Source organism: Mus pahari, chromosome 13 (genome assembly GCF_900095145.1).
Source record: "Mus pahari chromosome 13, PAHARI_EIJ_v1.1, whole genome shotgun sequence".
Classification (NCBI taxonomy): Eukaryota; Metazoa; Chordata; class Mammalia; order Rodentia; family Muridae; genus Mus; species Mus pahari.
This window is the reverse complement of record NC_034602.1, coordinates 73,712,645-73,734,449: the sequence shown is the minus strand read 5'-3', so window position 1 is coordinate 73,734,449 and position 21,805 is coordinate 73,712,645. Positions and strand designations below refer to the sequence as shown.

At 34.1% G+C, this 21,805-nt stretch overlaps 1 protein-coding gene across 10 annotated transcripts in view; it reads left to right on the top strand.

Moving 5' to 3' along the window:
* Window positions 1-21,805, top strand: part of Epha5 (EPH receptor A5) — a 334,366-nt gene that overhangs the window by 246,130 nt on the left and 66,431 nt on the right. For all 10 annotated transcript variants that reach the window (XM_021211296.2, XM_029545116.1, XM_021211294.2 and 7 more), the window contains 2 exons: window positions 5,200-5,359; window positions 12,535-12,640. In XM_021211296.2, coding sequence (XP_021066955.1) covers window positions 5,200-5,359; window positions 12,535-12,640 — 266 coding nt within the window. The remainder of the gene's footprint in view (window positions 1-5,199; window positions 5,360-12,534; window positions 12,641-21,805) is intronic.

Here is a 21,805-nt window from a genome sequence, read left to right as displayed (position 1 = left end):
GAGAGAGAGAGAGAGAGAGAGAGAGAGAGAGAGAGAGAGAGAGAGAGAGAGAGAATAAGACATTTTCAAAGTATAGTGAATATTTGAACATTTAACTTGTTGATTTTCAGTAGGGAATATAATAGTATACAAGTAAACAATTCACACACACACACACACAGAGACAGACAGACAGACAGACACAGTTTAACACTCTATATTAGTTTAATTTTAAGTTTTGAGGAAAATGTACTGGAGATGCTTTCTTTACATTATCCATTTTCATGATTTCTTATGCTTCCCTGAATAACTTATTTCTCAAGTTTATACCTAAAAATTAAATGTGTGTGCGTGTGCATGTACACACACACACACACACACACACACACACATTTGTTATTATCCTTTTACTTTGCTTTAACTCTACAATCAATTAAGCTATTGAAAGTAGAATCAAATTGTTGGAAGCTCAGAGTAAGTTTATAATTTCTACTGATAGACTGCCATATGTGGCTGAAATAATGAAGTTACCATCTAAATGTGATTTTGTATGGCTTAGACATAATAGGATATCTTTAGAAAAATTTGAGTCCTAATAAAGAGTACAAGAAGTTAGATGGTTTTTCAAGCCAGTTTCAAAGGGGAATTAGAGACCTTGATTTCAGTAAGTCAACTCCATTCATGTCCCATTATAATTTATTCTTATTGTTCTCCTCTTTCACTGTCTTCCTGGATATCTAGTTATCCACACCTAAAAAATATAGCATTGAATGCACTAAAATACTTGAAGAGAGCACCTTTGAGATAAAATAACTTTGCAGAATGGTTGATAGAGTTGTTTGTCAACAAAATTGGAGCTGATGTGGTGGAATATAGTGGCCTCACTGATTGCCATTTTTCTGAGATATTGCATTTTAATCCCAGTATCTGAAATATGAACAAATTGTATTTGGAATGATTCCTAAATTAAGATTAAGTTCCATATTTGTTTTTGAAAGCATTACTAATTCACAAAATAGGAAGTTACATAGACTACACATACGGAAACATATGCTAACTTTCACAATAAATATTTTATAAATCCAAATGTTATTTTTATTAAAATGAATTTTAACACATTAAAAGTATGCATTGGAAACCATTGATAACCTTACTTCAAAAACTATGTAAATAAGTATATGATTATATACCATTATACTTACTAAAACATTTTATATGTGTTTGTGTGTTTACATGGTTTTTCTTCTATTCAACCAGTGATGTAAACCAATTAACAGTACTCAAGCTTTTATACCTAGAATTCCTTCCCTGCCTCCATGGTTAGTCACTTTGTCTATGTGTTACCAGCCTACATGCAGGCTTCAGTATCAGGAAGGATGTCTCTGCCTTTCATTCTTTAAGCTGCCGTTTCTGTTAGAACATAGATGTTAAATGTGTCTTGGGAAGAGCTCCTTTCTGCTGCTATTCCTGATGAACTCCATCCATGTTCTGGAATAATTTTCCTCAGAACAGAAGATCTTTTCAGCTATCTGACTTTCAACATGATTTAATAATTTGCCTATAATGGTATATTTATATGTTTTATTACCTCTATAATTGAGAGGAAGGACAGTTATTTGAAGCCTGGGGAAATCTCAGTTGGAAAAACACTTGCTGACAATGTGTATTGGCCCGGTTTTGACACCTAGAATCGATGTAACCGTTCCTGGTGTGGTAAAGTATGCTAATCATCTCAGTACTCTCCATCAGGATCCACGGGTACCTCTGGGATTTCCGGGTTGACAATCTTGCTTAACTTATATCTACTTTAATTAAATGAGAGACTGTGTCAGTAGAAGTAGACAACATTTCAAAAGATGCCACTGAGAGATTGCCTTCTCGTCTTCAAACATATGTGCACAAGTGCAAATTTGAACCTATGCATACATGCACACACACAATAGCATACACATTTGTATACACACACACACACACACACACACATATATGAATGATTTTATTTGATTTGGAAAAATATTTTCTATTAGATATGGGTAAAATACACTAATAATAAATTGCCTTTGTATACTCTTAAAGGTAACAATACATATAGTATTTGGTAGAAGTTATAAATTCCTTTTGTTAATATTATTAGCTCCCTGAACTTCTTTCAAATAAATTATTTAATATTCTCATATGCACATAAAGATTTTCTTAACACTTGTAGAATAGAGGAGATAATGAGCCTCTATACCGTGTTGAAGTGGGGGTTTTGGTCGATTTCCAGAGCTCATTTGGAAGCTTCAGAGTGACACCACTCTTTTATTGGATGGCGTTTGGCCAGCCACAGGTGGCACAGCCATCTAGAGCACGTACATTTGCCAGCTGGCACATCTCCCCACCATTGCCCTCCTTTAATAGAGGTCATTGGACTCCACTGCTCTGGTCTGGTGATGGGCCTATTGCCATCTCTTAATTAAAGGCAGAAGAAAAGGGGAAGCTGCCCCTTTACAGGCTGCTTGCCAGCTGGCTTCCTTTGCTGGGCCTTCCCTCACTACATGTGAACACTGTTCATGAAGCAGCTGGGTAATGTAGCTCATTTGCTCAGCTGGGACACCAACGCAGTGAACATCCCCACCCTGACCAACGATTTGCCTGTGTTTTCTAAAGTGTTATAGATAGAGAGATAGATAGATAGATAGATAGATAGATAGATAGATAGATAGATAGATAGATAGATGATAGATAGATAGATAGATATGATGAAAATTAGCCTGCTACAGTGGTTTAGAAAATGAAGTAAAAATGAATTTTCTATAGTAGTGAGATTATTCGCAGTGTATAAAAAAAGGTTTTCATCACTTACATACAGTCTTTATTAAATTATTTTTTTAATATAGTATTGAGCTAACTCAACAAAACAGAGGGCAATCCGATTTTAGATCAAGGACCACTAAGATTTGTTGATCATAAAATCATAATGTCATCTTTTTGGAATTGGTGTTGGGTCACACATTATTTTAAATACCCCTAGAGTTTTTGTCTTATGAGATTATTTTGACAAGAAAAACATTCAATATATTTACATGATGCATTTTATTGTTGTTCTACATTAGTTTTAACCATAAAAGTTTTTGAGTAATCAAAGTTATCCATTTATTGTGTTGTGATTTTCCTCTCTATTGATATATTTTCATTTCCACTTTAAATAAGAACACCCTAAAGTCTGGAGTCTTATAAATGCACATTATTCATATATTTGGAATTCAAGTGGCTACACTCCTGTGCAGTTAAAAACATTATTCTTATTTTATATTAAAATCTTTATTGTTTTATGTTTATAAGAAAAGAAATTCAAAATCATAGGAAATATATATTAAGGTAAACAGTAGCTCTTTGATAGATTTATCTTCATGAAGTTAAATTTTCTTCAGAGATGAAAATAATAAGAGCAAATATATTGAATCATTTTCTATTCAAAGTTATTGCTACAATCAGCCAAACTGGAAAGTTTATTACTGAGAACTTATGGTATTTAGACTCGAAATTGAAAATAGTGAATAATATAGTTGTGTTTATTCAGTCATAAACCTGAGCAGCCTATGAACTCTCATTAACTGCAATAGATTTCAAAAAGCTGTTTACAATGTTTAAGACACTTCAAGGAATGACAGGCTTCACTGTTGTTCTCCTACTGCCAACACAATAGATAGTAGCAGAAGAAAGGCTCATGGATAAAGAAATTAGTATTTAAGGCTCATCTTCTGACATTTAATTTTGTACTTTAACTCCTCGATTAAAAAAAAAAAAAACTAGCTCTTTTTCCTCAGTCTTTTACAGGTTAAGCACATAATCTGTGCAGACAAAACAAAAGATGAAGACCAGTCCAAAAAGAATCAGAAAACCTATTTCTATTAGATACTAGATCATCCATCCCTATTTAGAGGTGAATTTGGATATAACTAGGTCCATGATAATTTGATAGGATGCGGTATATGAATGAGGACGGATTAGCTGCTTTAAGGGAAGTGTGCTTACAGGCTGATGTTTTATGCAGCTTTGATGATGAAACAGAGTAATTAGAAGTTACCTTGATCGTGTGGAATGTGGATGACTTGAGCATCCATTGGCTCTGACTTCATGCTTGTTACTTGCTTCATTCTTACCACATTCCCATGAATGCACTCAGGCAACAGGTCCTACTCCAAAGTGAAAGTGTATCCACTTTAACAGCATATCTGCCTGTGTTCAGTGTCATGGTAACTGCTGCCAATCAACCTCAGACACAGAGGCCAGAGGGCTGGCGAGGACTTCTGTCCCCTCTCCAACAGGAGCATATTTTCTTTACTTAGCTTCCATTTTTATTTTCTGTTTTATTTCTAACCACTAAGTTACTAGAATTTCCTACAACAGGACCTTTTTATAAGATGGAAAGAAGACGTCCTATATTCTTGAGATTTTCTTTACTGCTTCCTGTTTAGATGAAATCAGTCAAAATTCAACTGTGTTAGAACTACTAATTTCATCTCACAACCTTTAAATATAATTAAAATCTAACTCACAGATTTAAAGCTTATGTCTAACATGAATGCACAGGAGATAATTTCAGCATTGCGTAAGATGAACAAATGTGTTAGGTATATTGCAGGAAAGCACTCTTAAAGAACAAGCATATCATCTTAGAAAAAATGCGACCTGCTCAACAAAGCTCTCCTGCAAGGTTCTGAAAGATTCATTTATTTGTGTGTGTGTTTGTGTGCTTAGGGGGTGGGGTATCTGAGTATGTCTCTGGTATATTCACATGTGGGTCATGAGACTGCAGGAGCCTCAAGATGTAAGAAAAGGGCATTGGACCACTTGAAACTGGAGTTACAGATGGTTGTATATCATCCTGTCGGTGCTGAGAACTGAACCTGTCTTCTAAAGGCCAGAAATGCCTTTAATAGTTGAACCATTTCTCCAGACACATTTGTAATATTACTAAATGATATAAGTTTATTATTGCCAAGGCACATACAATAGATCAGTAAGTACAATATTTTAAGTTCTGGAAATATTTGCAAGCAACAATACTGCTTCAGGGGTAGGAGAGAGCTTTGGTTTCATTTTTAACGCCTGTATGATTGAAAGATAGTCTTTGATTTTTGGTCCATTTTACGAGTTTTCTATTTTGCTGCCAGTATTTCAGGTGTTGGGGACTGATTTGTTATTTTTTTTTCTTATTTACATGTACAATACAAGGACCAAGAGACCAGCTACACAATTATCAAGTCGAAAGAGACCACTATTACAGCCGAGGGCCTGAAACCTGCATCTGTGTATGTCTTCCAAATTCGAGCACGTACAGCGGCAGGCTATGGCGTCTTCAGTCGAAGATTTGAGTTTGAAACCACACCAGTGTGTAAGTCATTTTAATTACTGTCAGCTCTTGTCTCTGTAATGGTTACCAGAAGAGAGTCCGTGGATCGATAGGCTCTGGGGGCTCTCTGTCAGTTCCATCCTTGCCTTCTCTCCAGTCCTGACCCCTTCAGGTAGGAGGCCTCTGCCATGCTATAATGGTAGTTCTGTAGGTTAACACTGTGTGTCTCGCCTCCTTGCTTCGGTCCACAGGGAGGAAGCTGCTACATCAAGCATCTTAAGAAATGTTTAAACCATGCTTTTAAAGACTCTGTTCCCCGAGGTGCCGTGCTTTATTGAATTATTGCCATTTACTTTTTACTTGTTTTATTGAACTATCTTACTTTAGTCTTTCTAGGAAAATTCTTCAGGGAGCTTTCTTTAAGCATTGAATTTGACAAGAAAATGGTGCTTTCAGGATCCAATCTGATTTCCTAAAGTAAAAATTAAATCTGTGTCAGAACCTTGGAATGGTGAATCTGGATGTGTTTCCGAAATGCTCTTTTGGTGCTCACTTCCTGTTTAATTTCACACAACATCACCTCAGGCTTCATCAAAAGATTTTAGATCACTTGTCCTAAAGAAAACACATTAATGCTAAATTAGAGAACAAAGCTGTGCTTCGTGTGTGCACGTATGAGCTGCTACTATTGGTTTTCTGTTAAGGAAGAAACACACATGAGCATTGTAAAATGTTATGTGTGTGTGGGGGGTATGTGTTTCTGACTGTCTGTATGCATGTGTGCACATTCGTGTGTACTTCTGTGAATATGTCTATGTGTAGGCTTCACCCAGCTTCATAATTTTCAATGAAGAAGAAAACATAGTTAAAAAAGAATAAGATGAGAGTGTAGTTATAGGATTAATGTTATAACTACTAGAATTACTATTAAAATACTGTTTTAGCAAACTCATATGACATTGCCTTAGAGGAAACAAAATTTGCTTCTGTTTAAAGTCTTTGTAATTGATTTAAATAAATAAGTTTTATTAAGTGATGAACAGGTTCCTTAATGCTACCCCACTAGATATTATAAAGAAAAGATCTTATTGGTAGAAATTACTTAATTCCTTTTTATATAAAGAAAATTGCATACTTGAGTTTAATTTAAAATTAGAGAAATTGGATTCTAATGCTTAATTTTCATATCAACCTTTAAATAAACTTAATAGTGTATATTTACATACAAAATGTCATAGAATATGAAAAAATATTTCATCTCATAATTTAGTCTTAGAATTGATATTTTATAAAAGGACAAGTTATGAAACCTGCTAATTGTAATAGCCTTAGTTGTATGTATATTCTACTGGTGTTGAATACTGCGATAGTCTAAAACTTTATAAACAAAATATACAAACATTACACATATACATGTACATATATGTGTATATATTATGCATATACATATATGCATATATTATACATGTATATTCAAAGTAGGATTAGATACTGTATAATTACAGATAGTAAAACTCTCAACTATGATTTTGATTGGGCCATGTTCAAGCACTAGTTTTTCTTTAAGAACTCAATCCTCCATTCTTTATATTCACTAAGTGGGAGCCTTCTGGTATCCCTTCTCAGCTACTGACCTTTGAATGCCTCTCATGTGTCCTTCCCCAGTGTCCGGTTAATGGCTTCTTATTCTTCGATTCTTATTAGGCTATACTCTCTACCTCTTGTTACCTGTAATTGGAAACTGTTTCAATTTGAATCTATATAGTCATTCTTGCGAGTATCTATACATATTGTGCATTACACACTATCGTTTAAGCTTCATGTAAAATCAGATTTTGGATACTGTTTCATAAGAATGTATCAGAAAAAAATGTGCATAATTTTCCTAGGGGATAGTATTTTAGAAAACTAAAGTACAAGAGTCAGGTATTAATGTTACATTCCAGATATTTTGACTTCATTTGTCTGAACTCCTTTGTAAAGAAGTGTGGAGAAGTTGTGTATACACTAAGTTATTTATAATTTTATCACTATTCTAGATTCATAGATCTTCCTAGCTGATACATAATGCACCATCGTGACGATCCCCCCCTTTTTTTCCCTTCATGACTCTACCCATAGATTAAGGAACAACTCTTCATGCATTATTGATAATTGAAATCCATTAATATTTTGTTTTAGTTACTTTTATGTTGCTGTGATCAAATACCATGACCAAATCAATCTATGGAAGAAAACATTAATTTGAGCTCAGAGGGTTCTAGACCATTGTGGCAGAGAGTCATGAAGCAAGGCACAGTGGTAATGGAGGGAAGCTGGAGGCACATCATACTTCTCGTATGGAATAATAATCCTTACAAGGTTTTAATTCTCAAACTTAATCATAATGGCATACATCCGCAAGAAAGCTGCATCTCCTAAGTCCCCACAAATGGCTCTACCAATTGTGGACCATGTGTTCAAACATCTGTGTCTACTCGGGATGTTCTCATCCAACCTATGGGTCCTCCCTTTCCAATGTTGCACCAGGTTAAAACAGCCACATTACAGATTTAATATACTCCATACTTCATAAATATTTTTATTTTTATTCTAGATTTTGAGTTTCACTGAGCCTATTTCTCTGGTAAAACACACACACACACACACACACACATACACAGAGACAGAGACAAAGAGACAGACAGAGGGAGACAGAGAGAGACACAGAGAGAGAAAGACAGAGAGAGACAGAATGAGAAAGATAGAGAAAGAGGGAAAAGGAGTTAGTAGATATACATATAATATAGGTAAAAGTAGTTATATAGCGAGCAATGTAACTTAAAATTGTAGTATCACAAAATATTCAGCTAGAGACTTCCCCAGGTATTATAAAATATAGATTGAGTAAAATTAGAAAATGAATGAATGAGAACTACTAATTTTCTTAAATGATACCTTTCAACATATTGCTTAAGGTACGTTAAAACTTTTCATCAGTGTTTTCAAAACATTTCTCAGCTGGTCTTCAAAAATTAAATTATTGACACTTATTGCCTAATAAATATGCATAAGACAATGAGAAACTGTACGACCTAAACATTAGTATCTTTAACATTTAACAACTGTAATAGATTAAAAAGATGATCATGTGACTCTTTTCTATTGCTAAAGAATAAACAGATACTTAATTAAGAATGAGAATACATGTAAGTTCTATATTTTTAGGGTTAATATACTAATAATAGAATTTGTTTTTTTTTCTAGAAAACCAATCAAAAATAAATAAATGAAAATAATTCTTGATGATGTGTGTCCTATGATGAATAGTTCACAATTTACTATAAATGTAATATTGAAAATAGCTATAATTCATAAGAAAGCTTAGAAACTGTTGCATTTGTTTGAGCATGCAGATATGTTGTTACTCATACACATGCGTGTCCACCTGTTTGGATAACAGTATTTGATGCCAAGTGTTTCTCTCAACTAATATCCATCTTATTTCTTGAGGTAAAGTCCCTCAGTGAACCAGGAGCTTTCTTATTGACTAGACTTCTATCCAGGCAGCCCTGCGGTTCAAGTTCTTTACCTGAAGAGCTGGGGATAGCATATAGAAGCTGCCACAACTGCCAGTACTTGGTTTCAAATCTAGCTTCCCATGCTTGAGCTATATGCACTTTAGAAATGAAGCCATTCCCCTAGTCCAAACGTTAAAAATTCTAATATATAATACATAGAATACGCACATATATAATTATATTATTTAAATTTTTCTTTTCAAACCCTGATTCAATTAATTATATAAAGGATGCAAATTCAGAGAGTATTAGAATCAATCATGGACATATGATGTTTTTGACATAAAGCTTGACACAGCATGGTCCACATCAAAGAAAGCATTTAAAGGGACCTTACAAATTCAAATCCATGATCATCATGACAGGGATCTTGGTGGCAGCCTGGCACGAGTGGCATTGGAGGAGCAGTAGCTGAGAGGTTACATGTGATCTATTAGCACAAAGCAGTGTGAGAGAAGAGAGAGAGAGAGAGAAAGAGAGAGAGAGAGAGAGAGAGAGAGAGAGAGAGAGAGAGAGAGAGAGAGAGAGAGAGAGAGAGAGAGAGAGAGAGAGAAGAGAGAAGAGAGAAGAGAGCTCAGTTATGTTGGTGTGGGTTTTCTAAAACCTCAAAACCCACCCTGTCAAGTCCAAATCGAATCCTATCCAACAGTTTCACCAACTGTTAACCAAGCAATCAAATATATGATCTTAGGGGAACCATTCTCATTCAAACTTCCACAACTCTCCTCCTGTTCTATTTCTTTCAATGTTCCTCTAAGTTCCGTGCGTATTCACAGGCATGCATAATTAATTGTGTTTGGACAAAATCAATGCATTTTTCCACTTAAGGTTGCCCTCTTTTAACTTCTGAATATGAACAACTCCTTTTCTTTAAATCCATATAATTGAGAGATATTGAGTTGTCCCATTGATAACAGAAATATTTATAGAAGAGAAGGACTTTTAATGTTGCCCTAGGAATTTGGGTATTTGTTATATTTTTGATTAGGGAGATGTAATCAAAGTCATATTTTTCACATTTAATAAGAATACATAAAAAGTTAATCAGGTTTCAATACTTTATGAACAATATTCAGATATTCCTATTACAATATTTTGAATCAAAATAAGTGGATATAAATATATGATGCAATTGGAACAAAATTTATAAATATATTTATTAATTAATAGGTAAGTAGTTATTGGGGAATATTAAGTAATAGTGAGTAGAAAATAGGGAGATGGAAAGAGTTTAGCATGGTAGTTTGATTGATGAGATGTTTGTGCCTTTTCTCAACCTATGAGGGTTGAAATGCTATGCACACATCAATTTTAAGGATATTCATTTTTCTGTGACAATATAATTCACGTAAAAGGAAATATTTACTGAACAAAATGGATTTAGTCTTTAGAAAGATATGATAATTGGAAACAAAAAAATTGGCCTTATAATTGATAATTCCTAACTTACGTTATAAACAGAACTTTATCGGAGGGCAAGTGAAGAACGTAGTAAAAAGGAAAGGGTAGCAGAGAAAAAAAGAAAAAGAGGGAGGAGGAAGGGAACATTTAATTCATCAAGTTCAAGCACAAAAGATTACTGGAGAGTTCATCAAACTCTGGAAATAGCAGAAAAGAAATTACCCATTTTGGTTACTCAAGCTAAAGGAAGACATGGTTCAAATTCTGAGATACGTGTTCCAAATGCAGAATTTATTATCTTATTGCAGATATGTAAATGATATACTCATTGAATTCACTAAAATCATGCATAGGCTCAGAAGCAAAGAGATATTTCAAAGAGGTGGAGCAATACTGACTTTCAGTAGATGAGGCTCTGTCCATATAATTCATGCAGAATGCCAGAAGATAGGGATAAGACGGTAAAACAGAAGAAAATAAATAGGAAGCAAAAACCAAGCATACTTACCTAAGCAGGCTACTGGTTATGAAACTGTACTAAGATCTCGGAAGGAGTAAAATCTGTCATGGGAAAGGGATGGTTTTGACAATGACATGAGGTTAATAATGAAAGGAGAGACTGTGTGCTTATGCTGAACCACAGAGTCTAACTTGACGAGTCCTGTATTTCTAGAAGTCTTGACATTTCTAAAATGTAAGAAAGTGATGGTTAACGGCCAGAAAATGTTAGCAAGGAACATTTTGTTTCAAATGAATGAAGCAAATGAATGAATTCCAATTGGTGTTGTATCCTACTTATAATGTAGGACCAGTTCAATATTGAGTCAAGATTTTAAAAGTATTTTTCTTATTCTTTGAAAATTTTATACAAGTATACAATGCTTTTTTTTTTTTTTTTTTTACCAAATCTATTTCTGTCTTTATCCACTCAATGGCTCCAATCTCAAGAAGGCTCACGACCATCTGTCACTCTAGGAGCGCCAATGGCCTCTTCTTTCCTCTGAGGGTAGCAGGTTCAGTTGGGGTACACTGACACCTGTGTAAGCAGAGCACCCATAAGCATAAAATCAAAACATTGTATTTTATAAAAGACAAGAAAAGGAAAGGTAAGAAGAAAGTCTTGTATACTAAAAATAACCATTACTCATTGCCTATCAATTGAATTTTACTTATATAAGCTGATGAAAATATCTGAGTCTATGTAGGTCATGACAAAGGAGTTTGTTATAAAATAAACTCACCTTAGACAGAAACAACGTAGGCTTACAAGACAATAAGAGACATTTGAAGCTACAAGTATCATGACCAAGATCTGGCAAAAAGGTGGTAAAAGCCAACAGAAAATGTACATGGTATTATCCGTTGAAGGTCATGCACTTAGTATTGTGAAGTTGTACAAGCACTGCTCTGTAGCACCAATGTGAGTCTGTCAGTAACAAAACATAAGTTAGCTACCCTATTCAGAGGGCAAGGGAAACCAAAGGAAATTTGGTTTGCTCTATGTTTCTTATATATGAATAATTATCAACACAAAGAAAAATTATCATACTTATTTAGATATAACTACCTAAACATTTTATGTTTATGCTTTAAGAAATTTATTGATGAAGTTAGAAAGCTCTAGACCCATGCGCTTAAAATGTATAATAAAACAAGCATTGAAAATTTGTCTAATCTATTCATAAAGTTTTAAATTTATACTTTGATAAATTTCAGTAATCCTACTTATAAAATACAATGACTCATTATATTCTCCATGGCGTTACACTATTAAGTTATATTTAGAGTACGTGTATTTTACTTCAGCAAGGTCAAAGCTCCATTGTTTAGACATTTTGTCTACAGGGAAGAACTCCTGAGCTAACATATTTTTTGCTAGAGAACAACAACTGTAAACTCTAAAAATGTCAAAATTTTGAATACTCACCACTTTCTTATATACATGAGTGTGTTTGAAGTCACAGACAGTATTCCCTCTTACCTTGTAAAATGTAGGACCCTGGTTCTGTACAATCTGCCCTCTATTTTTATGATTGGCAGAAATAATCAGCATCTAGTGATGCTCTTGATTTATATTTGGTGAGTAAATATTTCCTCCTTCAGATGCCCTTTGAGAACAGATAATACGAGGTAACCTTAGCTGGGTTTGTGTGAATTGTTTAAACCATGAATCAATTACCTACTGTGAAGCAGCTCGGATTTTGAATGCTTGTGGTCCCTTTAACTACAAGTTCCTTTCTCTCTGTCTCCTAACAGCAGTTGCAGCATCTAATGATCAAAGCCAGATTCCCATCATTGCAGTGTCAGTGACAGTGGGAGTCATCTTGTTGGCAGTGATGATTGGCTTCCTCCTCAGTGGCAGGTAAGGGAGGAAAGAGTTTCTGAACCTCTGCAGCTGCTCTCTTCCTCCCCTTGATACAACGATGAAGCTGTTAAACACATCCTAAAACAAATCAAAGAAGCAGCATGCCAGTAGATCATGTCTATGTGTGCCTTAGTTCTTAAGTTTTATCTTGTCTGTATCGCTGCCAGTTGTTATCAGATATTTTCTCCCCCTCTCTACTCTGCACAAGAACAGTACTAACATGATACAATGTACTCTGTTATTGATACTGTCATACATCTTTTTCGAATACAATGTATTTCTAATTCTGCATATGTTCTGTCTTAAAATATTTCATCATTATCTGATTCAGTATTGGAAGCTGCGTGTTAAGCCATTTGAGAAATAGGGCTACCATTTGTGTCTGGCAGGCATTTTGGAGTAAAAAACAAAAATATAGGAAATAAGCAAACTTTGCAATGACTGCTTTTATTTCAATTTCTGGGTGATTGCAACACAAAGACATCAAGTGTCATGCATACTTACGGAATAGGATTTTTACTGAATGCTAATTAGACGAAAAACAAGATTCCATGTGTTGCATACCTACATTTTCCAGTTTGAAATGGGAGATAGACCTACAGAAGACATAATTTACATGTTTTCTGACAAGTTATTGTAATATTCCTTCCTCAAAGTATATATGGAAGAATAAAGAAGTCATTCATTGCTTTCCTATAGGAAAGCATATGATTCATATGTGTAAATGAATCATTGACTCGGGATATAACTATGGAGGGAAATATAATGTATGCAAAACTAGACAAAAGTCTCTAACAGAAACAATTGAGGTTGACAACATAGGAATATTTAATATAAGGATTAAATAGGTCATAAAAATCAATCTATCCTCAGTTTTCTGTAAAGAATACACAGGAATAGATTGCTTAATATTGATTTGGGAACAATACCTATTCTTTTTTGGAATTTATAGCTGAGACATAGCTTATGTTTTTTGAGGAACATTACATCTAAGCTGTCCAGGGCACCTGCTCTCCTGTCTCGTTTTCCTTCTCTCTGAACTTAACAAATAGAGAATGTGAAACAACACTTGTGCTTCTGCAGAATCTGATGACATCATCAACCCTCCCAGAAAAAAAAGAAAAAGAAGCAAACAAACAACCTTGCAATCAAAAGAATAGTAAATTCAATTCATCAAGAAGTAAATAGACTCTAATATTATCTAAGCAGTTTTTGTATCTGTGAATGTCATGCATATTATTAAGTTTGCACTCCTTAATTTTAAGGGGGTATTTTAAGGGGTTTGTTGTTTGACAGAAATAACTTCAGCTTTTGGATTTTATTTTGTATGGAAATATTAGCTTGTGCTTATACACATCTTTTTTTATCTACCTTAGATCTAGGTGATGTGGCCTTTAAAAGGCTTTTCATATCTATTAACTTTTGTTTAGTCTCAAGTCTTCCTGTAGTACCCGGGTGATTCTGAATTAACTCAACTGAGATGCAGTGAAGAAATTTAGCAATACCTTGCACACATTTAGGATATAACATTAGGGTCCTTGAAAAATATTGAAAACTATCATGGATCTTCTGTACAAATGTCAAATTACATTTATTTCATTCAGTCTTAGGGTGACTATCCCTGTGATGAAATACCCTGACCAAAGCAAGTTGGGAGAAAAGGGTTTATTTATTTAGTCTAAATTTCAACATCATAATCCATCATTGAAGGAAGTCAGATCAAGAACTTAAACAAGGCAGGGAATTGGAGGTAGGACTTGATAGAGTTGCTGCTTGCTCGCCATGGCTTGCTCATCCTGATTTTTTTTTTTTTAAATTGGATATTTTTTTTATATTTACATTTCAAATGTTATCCAGTTCCCTGGTTTCTCCCCCAGAAACCCCCTACCCAACCCTTCCCTGCTTCTATGAGGATGTTCCCCCACTCCCCCACTCTCACCTCCCTGCTCTCACATTCCCCTACACTGGGTCATCTATTGACCCTTCACAGGACCAAGGCCTTTCCTCCCACTGATGTCTGACAAAGCCATCCTCTGCTACATATGTGGCTGGAGCCATGGGTCTCTCCATGTGTACTCCTTCAGTCCTTTCTATGACTCCTCCATTGTGCTCAGTCCAATGTTTGGCTTATGCTCTAAGATCAACAATAGACAAATGGCATCTCATAAAATTGCAAAGCTTCTGCTTTTTTTTTTTTTTTTTTTTTTAACGTAACTCAGAATCACAAGGCTGAAGTTTGCATAATGGGGCTGAGTTCTCCCCAATCAATCACTAATTAAGATGATGCCCTAGAATCAAAAAGTATGGCACTTTTTTCAAGTGAGGTGCCTTTCTTTCAGCTAACTCTATTCTATATCAAATTAACACAAATGCAGCCAACAATTTCCCTCTCTGTAACAAATAAAACATAATTGATAAGCATGCTACCTGATTAAGGTTGTCATAGTTTTTTTTCACTTCAAACTCTTTTTCATTGTTAAGCTGTTTCAATAAGACAATATAAGCAGAAGTCTCAGCTGTATATGTTGCCAATATTTCTGCTAACTGAACATAGTTTGATTTCTCAATGGCACAAAAGAAATTATTCTATTTTATTTTAATATATCACAAAATATTAATACTATTTGTATGCAAAATGTGATAATAATTTAGATCAATATGTGAACTTAACAGAAGTTGCATTTACAAAAATGACATTTTGTAATTGTTTGCATGGGACATAAAATATGTTTAGAGTATGTCATACTAAATATTTTAAGATTAAACTTTTGCAAGAAAAGAAATGCTTTTTTTTCCTAGTATACATTCAAGATAAAAGGAAATCAGACACAGCGATTTATAAACCTTTTAAGGTTCTGTTTGCTAGGTATGCATGCATCTTTTATATTCTTTCTAATTATATGTGATTTTAGAAAACATGCAATTATGTTAATCTTGAAATAAGTATTTTTTAATGAAGTTGGAAACTATCACCTCCTTAAAGGTGTCCATTTTTCTATTGGGCTTTTACTTCAAGGCATAAACATTTCTTTTTACTCTATCATTTCTCAGTCCTCTTTATGTCCCCATAACATTGCAAAAGAACTGATACACACTCAGAAAACTATGACTAATTTTTCCAGGAAGATTAAAATATAAGCCCTCTGGAATATAAGCAAACTGCAACTGTTCTTTAATCTCTCCCTTTCCTTTCTAACATATTGAACAGTGATATGTTTTTTTATACCATGATTTGCTTTTTCTCTGATATTTATTGTTTCACCAATACAATTGTTTAATCTGTGTGTTTTTAAAAAATTTTTTTCACAAGTCTCTAGTGAAATGGAAGATAGAGTCTTACATTGGTGTTTTTCGTTGCTGTCTTTCCTTTAGGCTACACCTTTTTAACCTTCTAAAATTTCCTCTTGAGAACATAAGGGCCTAAATCCAGAAAATTGACTCTGACACACTTTTAGTCTAACATAAAACTCAAATAATAATTTAAAGGTACACAAAAACCAAAGTAAAAGTGACTATGCAGAAGCCATTATTTTATTTGACTCCTTAATTCAAATTTTGTGGAATTAAATAATGGTTTGTGATATTTTATTCCTGAAATCTACATTTTTCATATGTTCTCATATTTAATTGCATGTCAAGAAAATTTCTGTTTTTCTTTTTACATTAAAGTGACTCTCTGAGTACAACTGGAGATAAGAAGCCTTCATTATTATATAGATGCCTATATACATACATATATATATATATATATATATATATATATATATATATATATATATTTGCACATAAAGCCCAAAAGCTTAAAGCGTTTATGCCAATTTTGAAATTGGAAAATAAAAAGCAAGAAAAATATCCTGAAGAAAGGATTTGTTTTTGCTTCGTTTTTGATGAGATTTTTTTAAAGACTATTCACTTGTGACTTTCATGTTAATATGTTTCTAGGATGATAAATTTAGTATGAAACGTGGCTTACTGCCTAGAAAATGTTATTTTTTTTTTGAACCTAAGTTCTTATTTTCTTTGTTCTGAGTATGCAAAGAATCTGGAAGTAGACTTAGCTGCTCTATGCTATTGCCTATGTTTCTCATTAGGAAATTGACACTCAATTCTGTTGAAATGTCACATTGATCTTTCAGGTAAGTTTGTATCTATAGGGAGGAATGTGCATTGTGTATGTACACTAAACCATAATTATTAAGACATGGGTGACATCAGAAACATAGATAGGTAGTTTTCAATAAAACGTTGTTTTAACTTTTCCTTATTTTACTTGAAAACGATAACAGTAAAACTTATTTTTGCAATTGTCTCTGGTTCTTTAGTTATCTCAGATTGTAAAGTGCTGTCTTCACAGATATCTATTACAAAGGTTGATTGAGATTCCATCCCTGCCAAAGTACCTCCTGCGCATTTGAAATTATAAAAAAAAAAATCGCCCTTGCTCAAGTGTTTATATTTTATTTTAGTATATGTATCAGTAGACATAATTTCACAGGGTTTAATTACAGTGATGCTAAAGGGGACAGACTTTCAATATAATTGGAATCTTTATTTTTTCTCATTGTACAAGATGATAGTCTGATTAATATGCTCACTAACACTGAACAATATGTGCATTCTTATAAATAATAAATAGTTCTCTAGTGAAGATAACCACAATGGTTTCAGATTAAATATTTCAGTGTTTATTGGAACTACTAATTATGCAGGAGTTTTTAATACAACTGTTAGACAGATAGATAGATAGATAGATAGATAGATAGATAGATAGATAGATAGATAGTGTGTATTTACACTAACATTAAAAAACTGTGATTTCTTGGGCTAGAGAGATGGCTTAATGGTTAGAGAATCTGTTATTCTTGCACAGGACCATGGATTAGTAACCTGCATTCACATGATAAATAAAAACTATCTCTCACACCAGTTCTAGTAGATCCAGTGCCCATATCTGACCTCTGCATACGCCAGGCACATATACACAAAGCACTGACATATGTGCAGGCAAACCCCTCATACAAGTGAAACCAAAATAAATAAAAATTGTTAATAGAGAGTTGTGATTCCTTATATGAGTGATTTGTAAGGGTATAAATTATTTTTTAAAACCTTCTTTTTAGAATGATATTGCCTAATGTCATTATCAAGATAATAATATCATCAAGAATAATTATAATATTGTCTTAGAAGTATTATAGCTGACCCATCAGTAGGTAGTGTTCTCAGGACTCATAATATTTCATCACTCCATGTCTCAATACTAAATCTGTTTAATTTATTGCTGACAAAATTATCTCCCTGCTGTTTCTTGAACATTGTATAGAGTGGTCCTTCTTGAAGACTTCTTCTCTGACCTTTCCTACTGCTTCGTACTCCATTGCCTAGAGAACCACATGGTTTATTTCTTATTCAAGTCTGTACCATGTATTATGCTTTCACAGACACTCGCTAAAATGATGACCCATTGTTCTCTCTTCTGCCTACTATAGGTGGTTTCTTACATGAGTGTCTTCTTCATTGTTTTTATCAATTTCTCCTTTAGAAAACATGTAAGAGACAAGTCTATGGTTGGGGAAAATAGATACTTAACATTTATTTTCTGGTGTGTGTGTGTGTGTGTGTGTGTGTGTGTGTGTGTGTGTGTGTGTGTGTTTGTGTGTGTGTAGTCTGGGAGACCCTGGATGCCCAGATGCCATAAGCATGTGTGGAAATCAGAGGACACTTTTACAACAGCTGGCTGGATCTCTCCAATTAGTTTTGAGCCAGGGTCTCTACATTTGTTTCTGCTGCTATACTGTGTATTCCAAGCTACTATCTGTCCTACAAGCTTCCAGGAGATTCACTCAGTGGGACCCATGTGGAAATAGCCATGTGTCACTTACATGTGTTTGTTCCTATACCAAGTTTTCGGTGAGTTCTGAGGACTAACTTGCAGTCATCTGGCTTTTAGAATAAGTGCTTTTGTCTGCAGTACTGACTGTAGGTCATTTCTCTTTCCTTGACTATAGGAATTTCTCATAACTTGTAATCAGGCTGTTTGTCGAGTATTATTAAGAAATGTTCTGATTTGAAAAGCTAGAGTAGGGAACAAATACTTAAAAACTTCTCAGAGCAACAGGTAAAATTAGTAAAAATTCATCTGAAAACTTAATGTCCACTGAGTCAAGTTTCTCTTTCTCTGAGTTAACCTGGCAAATTTCTTTCCTCTCCAGTCATTTATAATGCCCCAATGTCATCATCATTCTGCCTTTTTGAAGGAGCTAATTAATTTCACTTCTGTATATACTTTTAAAAAATTATATATTGAATTACTTTGCCCTATCATTTACATTTTTGCTGTTGTTGTTTGTTAGCATTAAAGACAGCTTCTCTGTGTAGCCTTGGCTATTTTAGGACTAGCAGAGTAGACCAGGCTAGCCAAGCATTAAGAGATTTGACTGGCTCTGCTTCCTGACTCTGGGAAATATCAGATATGTACCAACTCTACTTAATATTTCTATCTAAATGATATGTGTATCAGAGAAGGAATATGCTGCTAAGGATTTATAAGAGTTTGCATAGCTATAGGAGACCAATTCATCTTTGGATTAATGGTCACTTTATCAAGCTGCTGTCTGATTTCACTCCTCTTACAGTTCATTTTCTAAGACAATAATAACAGGTTTAACAAAAGCTTTGTATCAAGAGCCAAAGACTAGGTCAATCAACATATCACTGACCATTAACTAAGAGGAGAATGAAGAAATATTTCTGTTAACGCATGGTCTAGTCCTGCAGTCACCCATCCTGGGGCTTAATATAAAGCTTATGGACTGTGAACAAGAAGAGTGAATCTTATTCTGCACTCACTCTGACACCCGCACCCAAATTTTCTTGGTACAAGTTTGTACTCACTTCTCAATGTTTAATTTTGTGCAGGTATCAAGACCTATGTAAATCCATCCTTTTTGTTTTAATCCTCCTCCTTTCTGTAGCTAAAGACTTCTGTTCTTCCACTGCAATGTTATAACAAGATATCAGCTATTTCTCATATAAATTATAAACTTCATACCATAACTATAGTTTCTTGTATGTATATGTTCTCTCTTCTTTTTCAAGTAACTCCCAAGAGACTACTATGGCTTTCATATTTAATCTAATTGAATGAGTTACTCAAAAACTATGGGATTAAAAATTAGTGTGCACTAATCACATTTTGATGTGATTTGCACATTATTAAGGATGGTAATTGGGAAAACAGAATCATTTTAGTAACTCCAACAAAATCTCTGACCCACAAATGTGTTTTCTTTGTAAATAATATAATTTTAATATATCACAAAATAATGATTTCAAAAAGTATTATAAAGAGTTCAAAAATCTCAAGCTTATCATAGCATTAATTAAACACATATATTCTAATGTCTGTAATATGTAGTAGCAAGTAGCAATTGCTTTTATAAATAATAATATCAACAAACTATTGGTATTTCTCTCCTTATTTCTTTCAGGGCATGATAGACATTTTGATGTATTTGGCCTCTCTAAAATAACTGGGCTAGTTTCAAACTTGTAAGAGTCCATGAAGAAAATTATATAAGATTGTTTTTGTATAGCACTATTCAATTTTGAATTTTGATAAATAAGCAAATATCCATAATCTCAAATACTATTATTAATTTGTAAAAGAGGTTATGAGGATTGAACCTCAATGGTTTATGAGTCAGCAGTAGATGTGAACTCATAAATCTATAGTAAGTCCAGGCTGACATATTGATTTAACTTCTGAGAGTTGTGATCCCATTTATTTTCTTATAATTACATGTGTTTTGTTTTTGTTCAGAAACTCTGAGTAAAAATATTAGCAAGCAAAGCATAATTTATTAATGACTTTCAAATGAAGCAGAGCTGCACTAGGAATGCTCAGAGCAAAGCAAAACTAATTGCCACTGTGGGGAGCCTGTCTTCCTGGGAAACTGACCAAAGCAGGGTTATTGGCTCAATGACTCAGCAGCATTGAATATGCCACCTGCCATTTCTCACAGATCAAACATGGGAACATTACTGGATATCTCAAGACATTGTATTGAATCAAACCTTTCAAAGGAAAAACTCTGTGGTACTGAGACAAGTAATCAATGCCAGTGATTTGCAATAGAGCAAACTGTCTTCAGAGAGAATCTAGAGATGTTTGTATTTCACCTATTACAAAACAAAAGCAAACCCAGGTCTAAGCCATAGGCAGAAAGCCCTATTTTCCTTGCATGTTCATTGCCTAAGGGCCATTTCTTTATGACAGTGAGGGTTTTGTTCTTATTTGAAACGGCAATAGCAGAAGCCAGAAGAAGGTAGGCTTTAGTAGATCCTGCTAGGTCTGGGAATTTCATCACATCTTTTGAAGGGAACAGTGGCCATAAGCTTCCCAGGAACCTGAAATGCAGTTACATGGTAAAAATCAATATCACTTCCTTGGGCCAGCAGACAGAACTTAAACAGTGGCGACAACAACAAAACTAAATTCCCTACGAAACTGCCAGGAAACAGTAACATGTACCAAGTGATTTCGAACATTGGCTAAAAGCCAAATTGATAAAGATCTCTGCTCTGAATGATACTGCATGAGTCAAAAATCAAAGAAATGTTTATTGTAGATTAGTAACTCAGCTTCAAACAACTGAGTTCTTTATTAAGTTAACACACTGACTTCCGATACAGTTGATAGCTGTGACAGATGTCATTATACAAATCACTGTGAGGTAGTGCACGTTTCTTACTTACGGAAATTCCTTTACTCATACTCTGTCTTTTTCATCTCACAAACAATAACTTCTTTGCAATAGATCTTTGGCATGAGTGGACTTTGGTCCATGTGCATTTTTCTCTTTCTTATGGACATAATTATTAAGGAAACTGTGCATTGTCATTAGCTTTTGTTCAGAGGCTATTATTATTATTATTATTATTATTATTATTTACTGTTTTACTTTTGCTGATTACCTGTTATTCTTTCTTGCTAATTAAGACTTAGGGCTGGGATTTACTTGTCTTTCATAGACACTGTTGGTTGAGTTTTCTGTTTTCTTTTGTATGGGGGTACACAGAGAATTGTTGCATAAATAAGCATAATTCATGCCTAAAAAATAAAATGAATTAATATTCACATACCCTAAAAGGAGAGGAAAC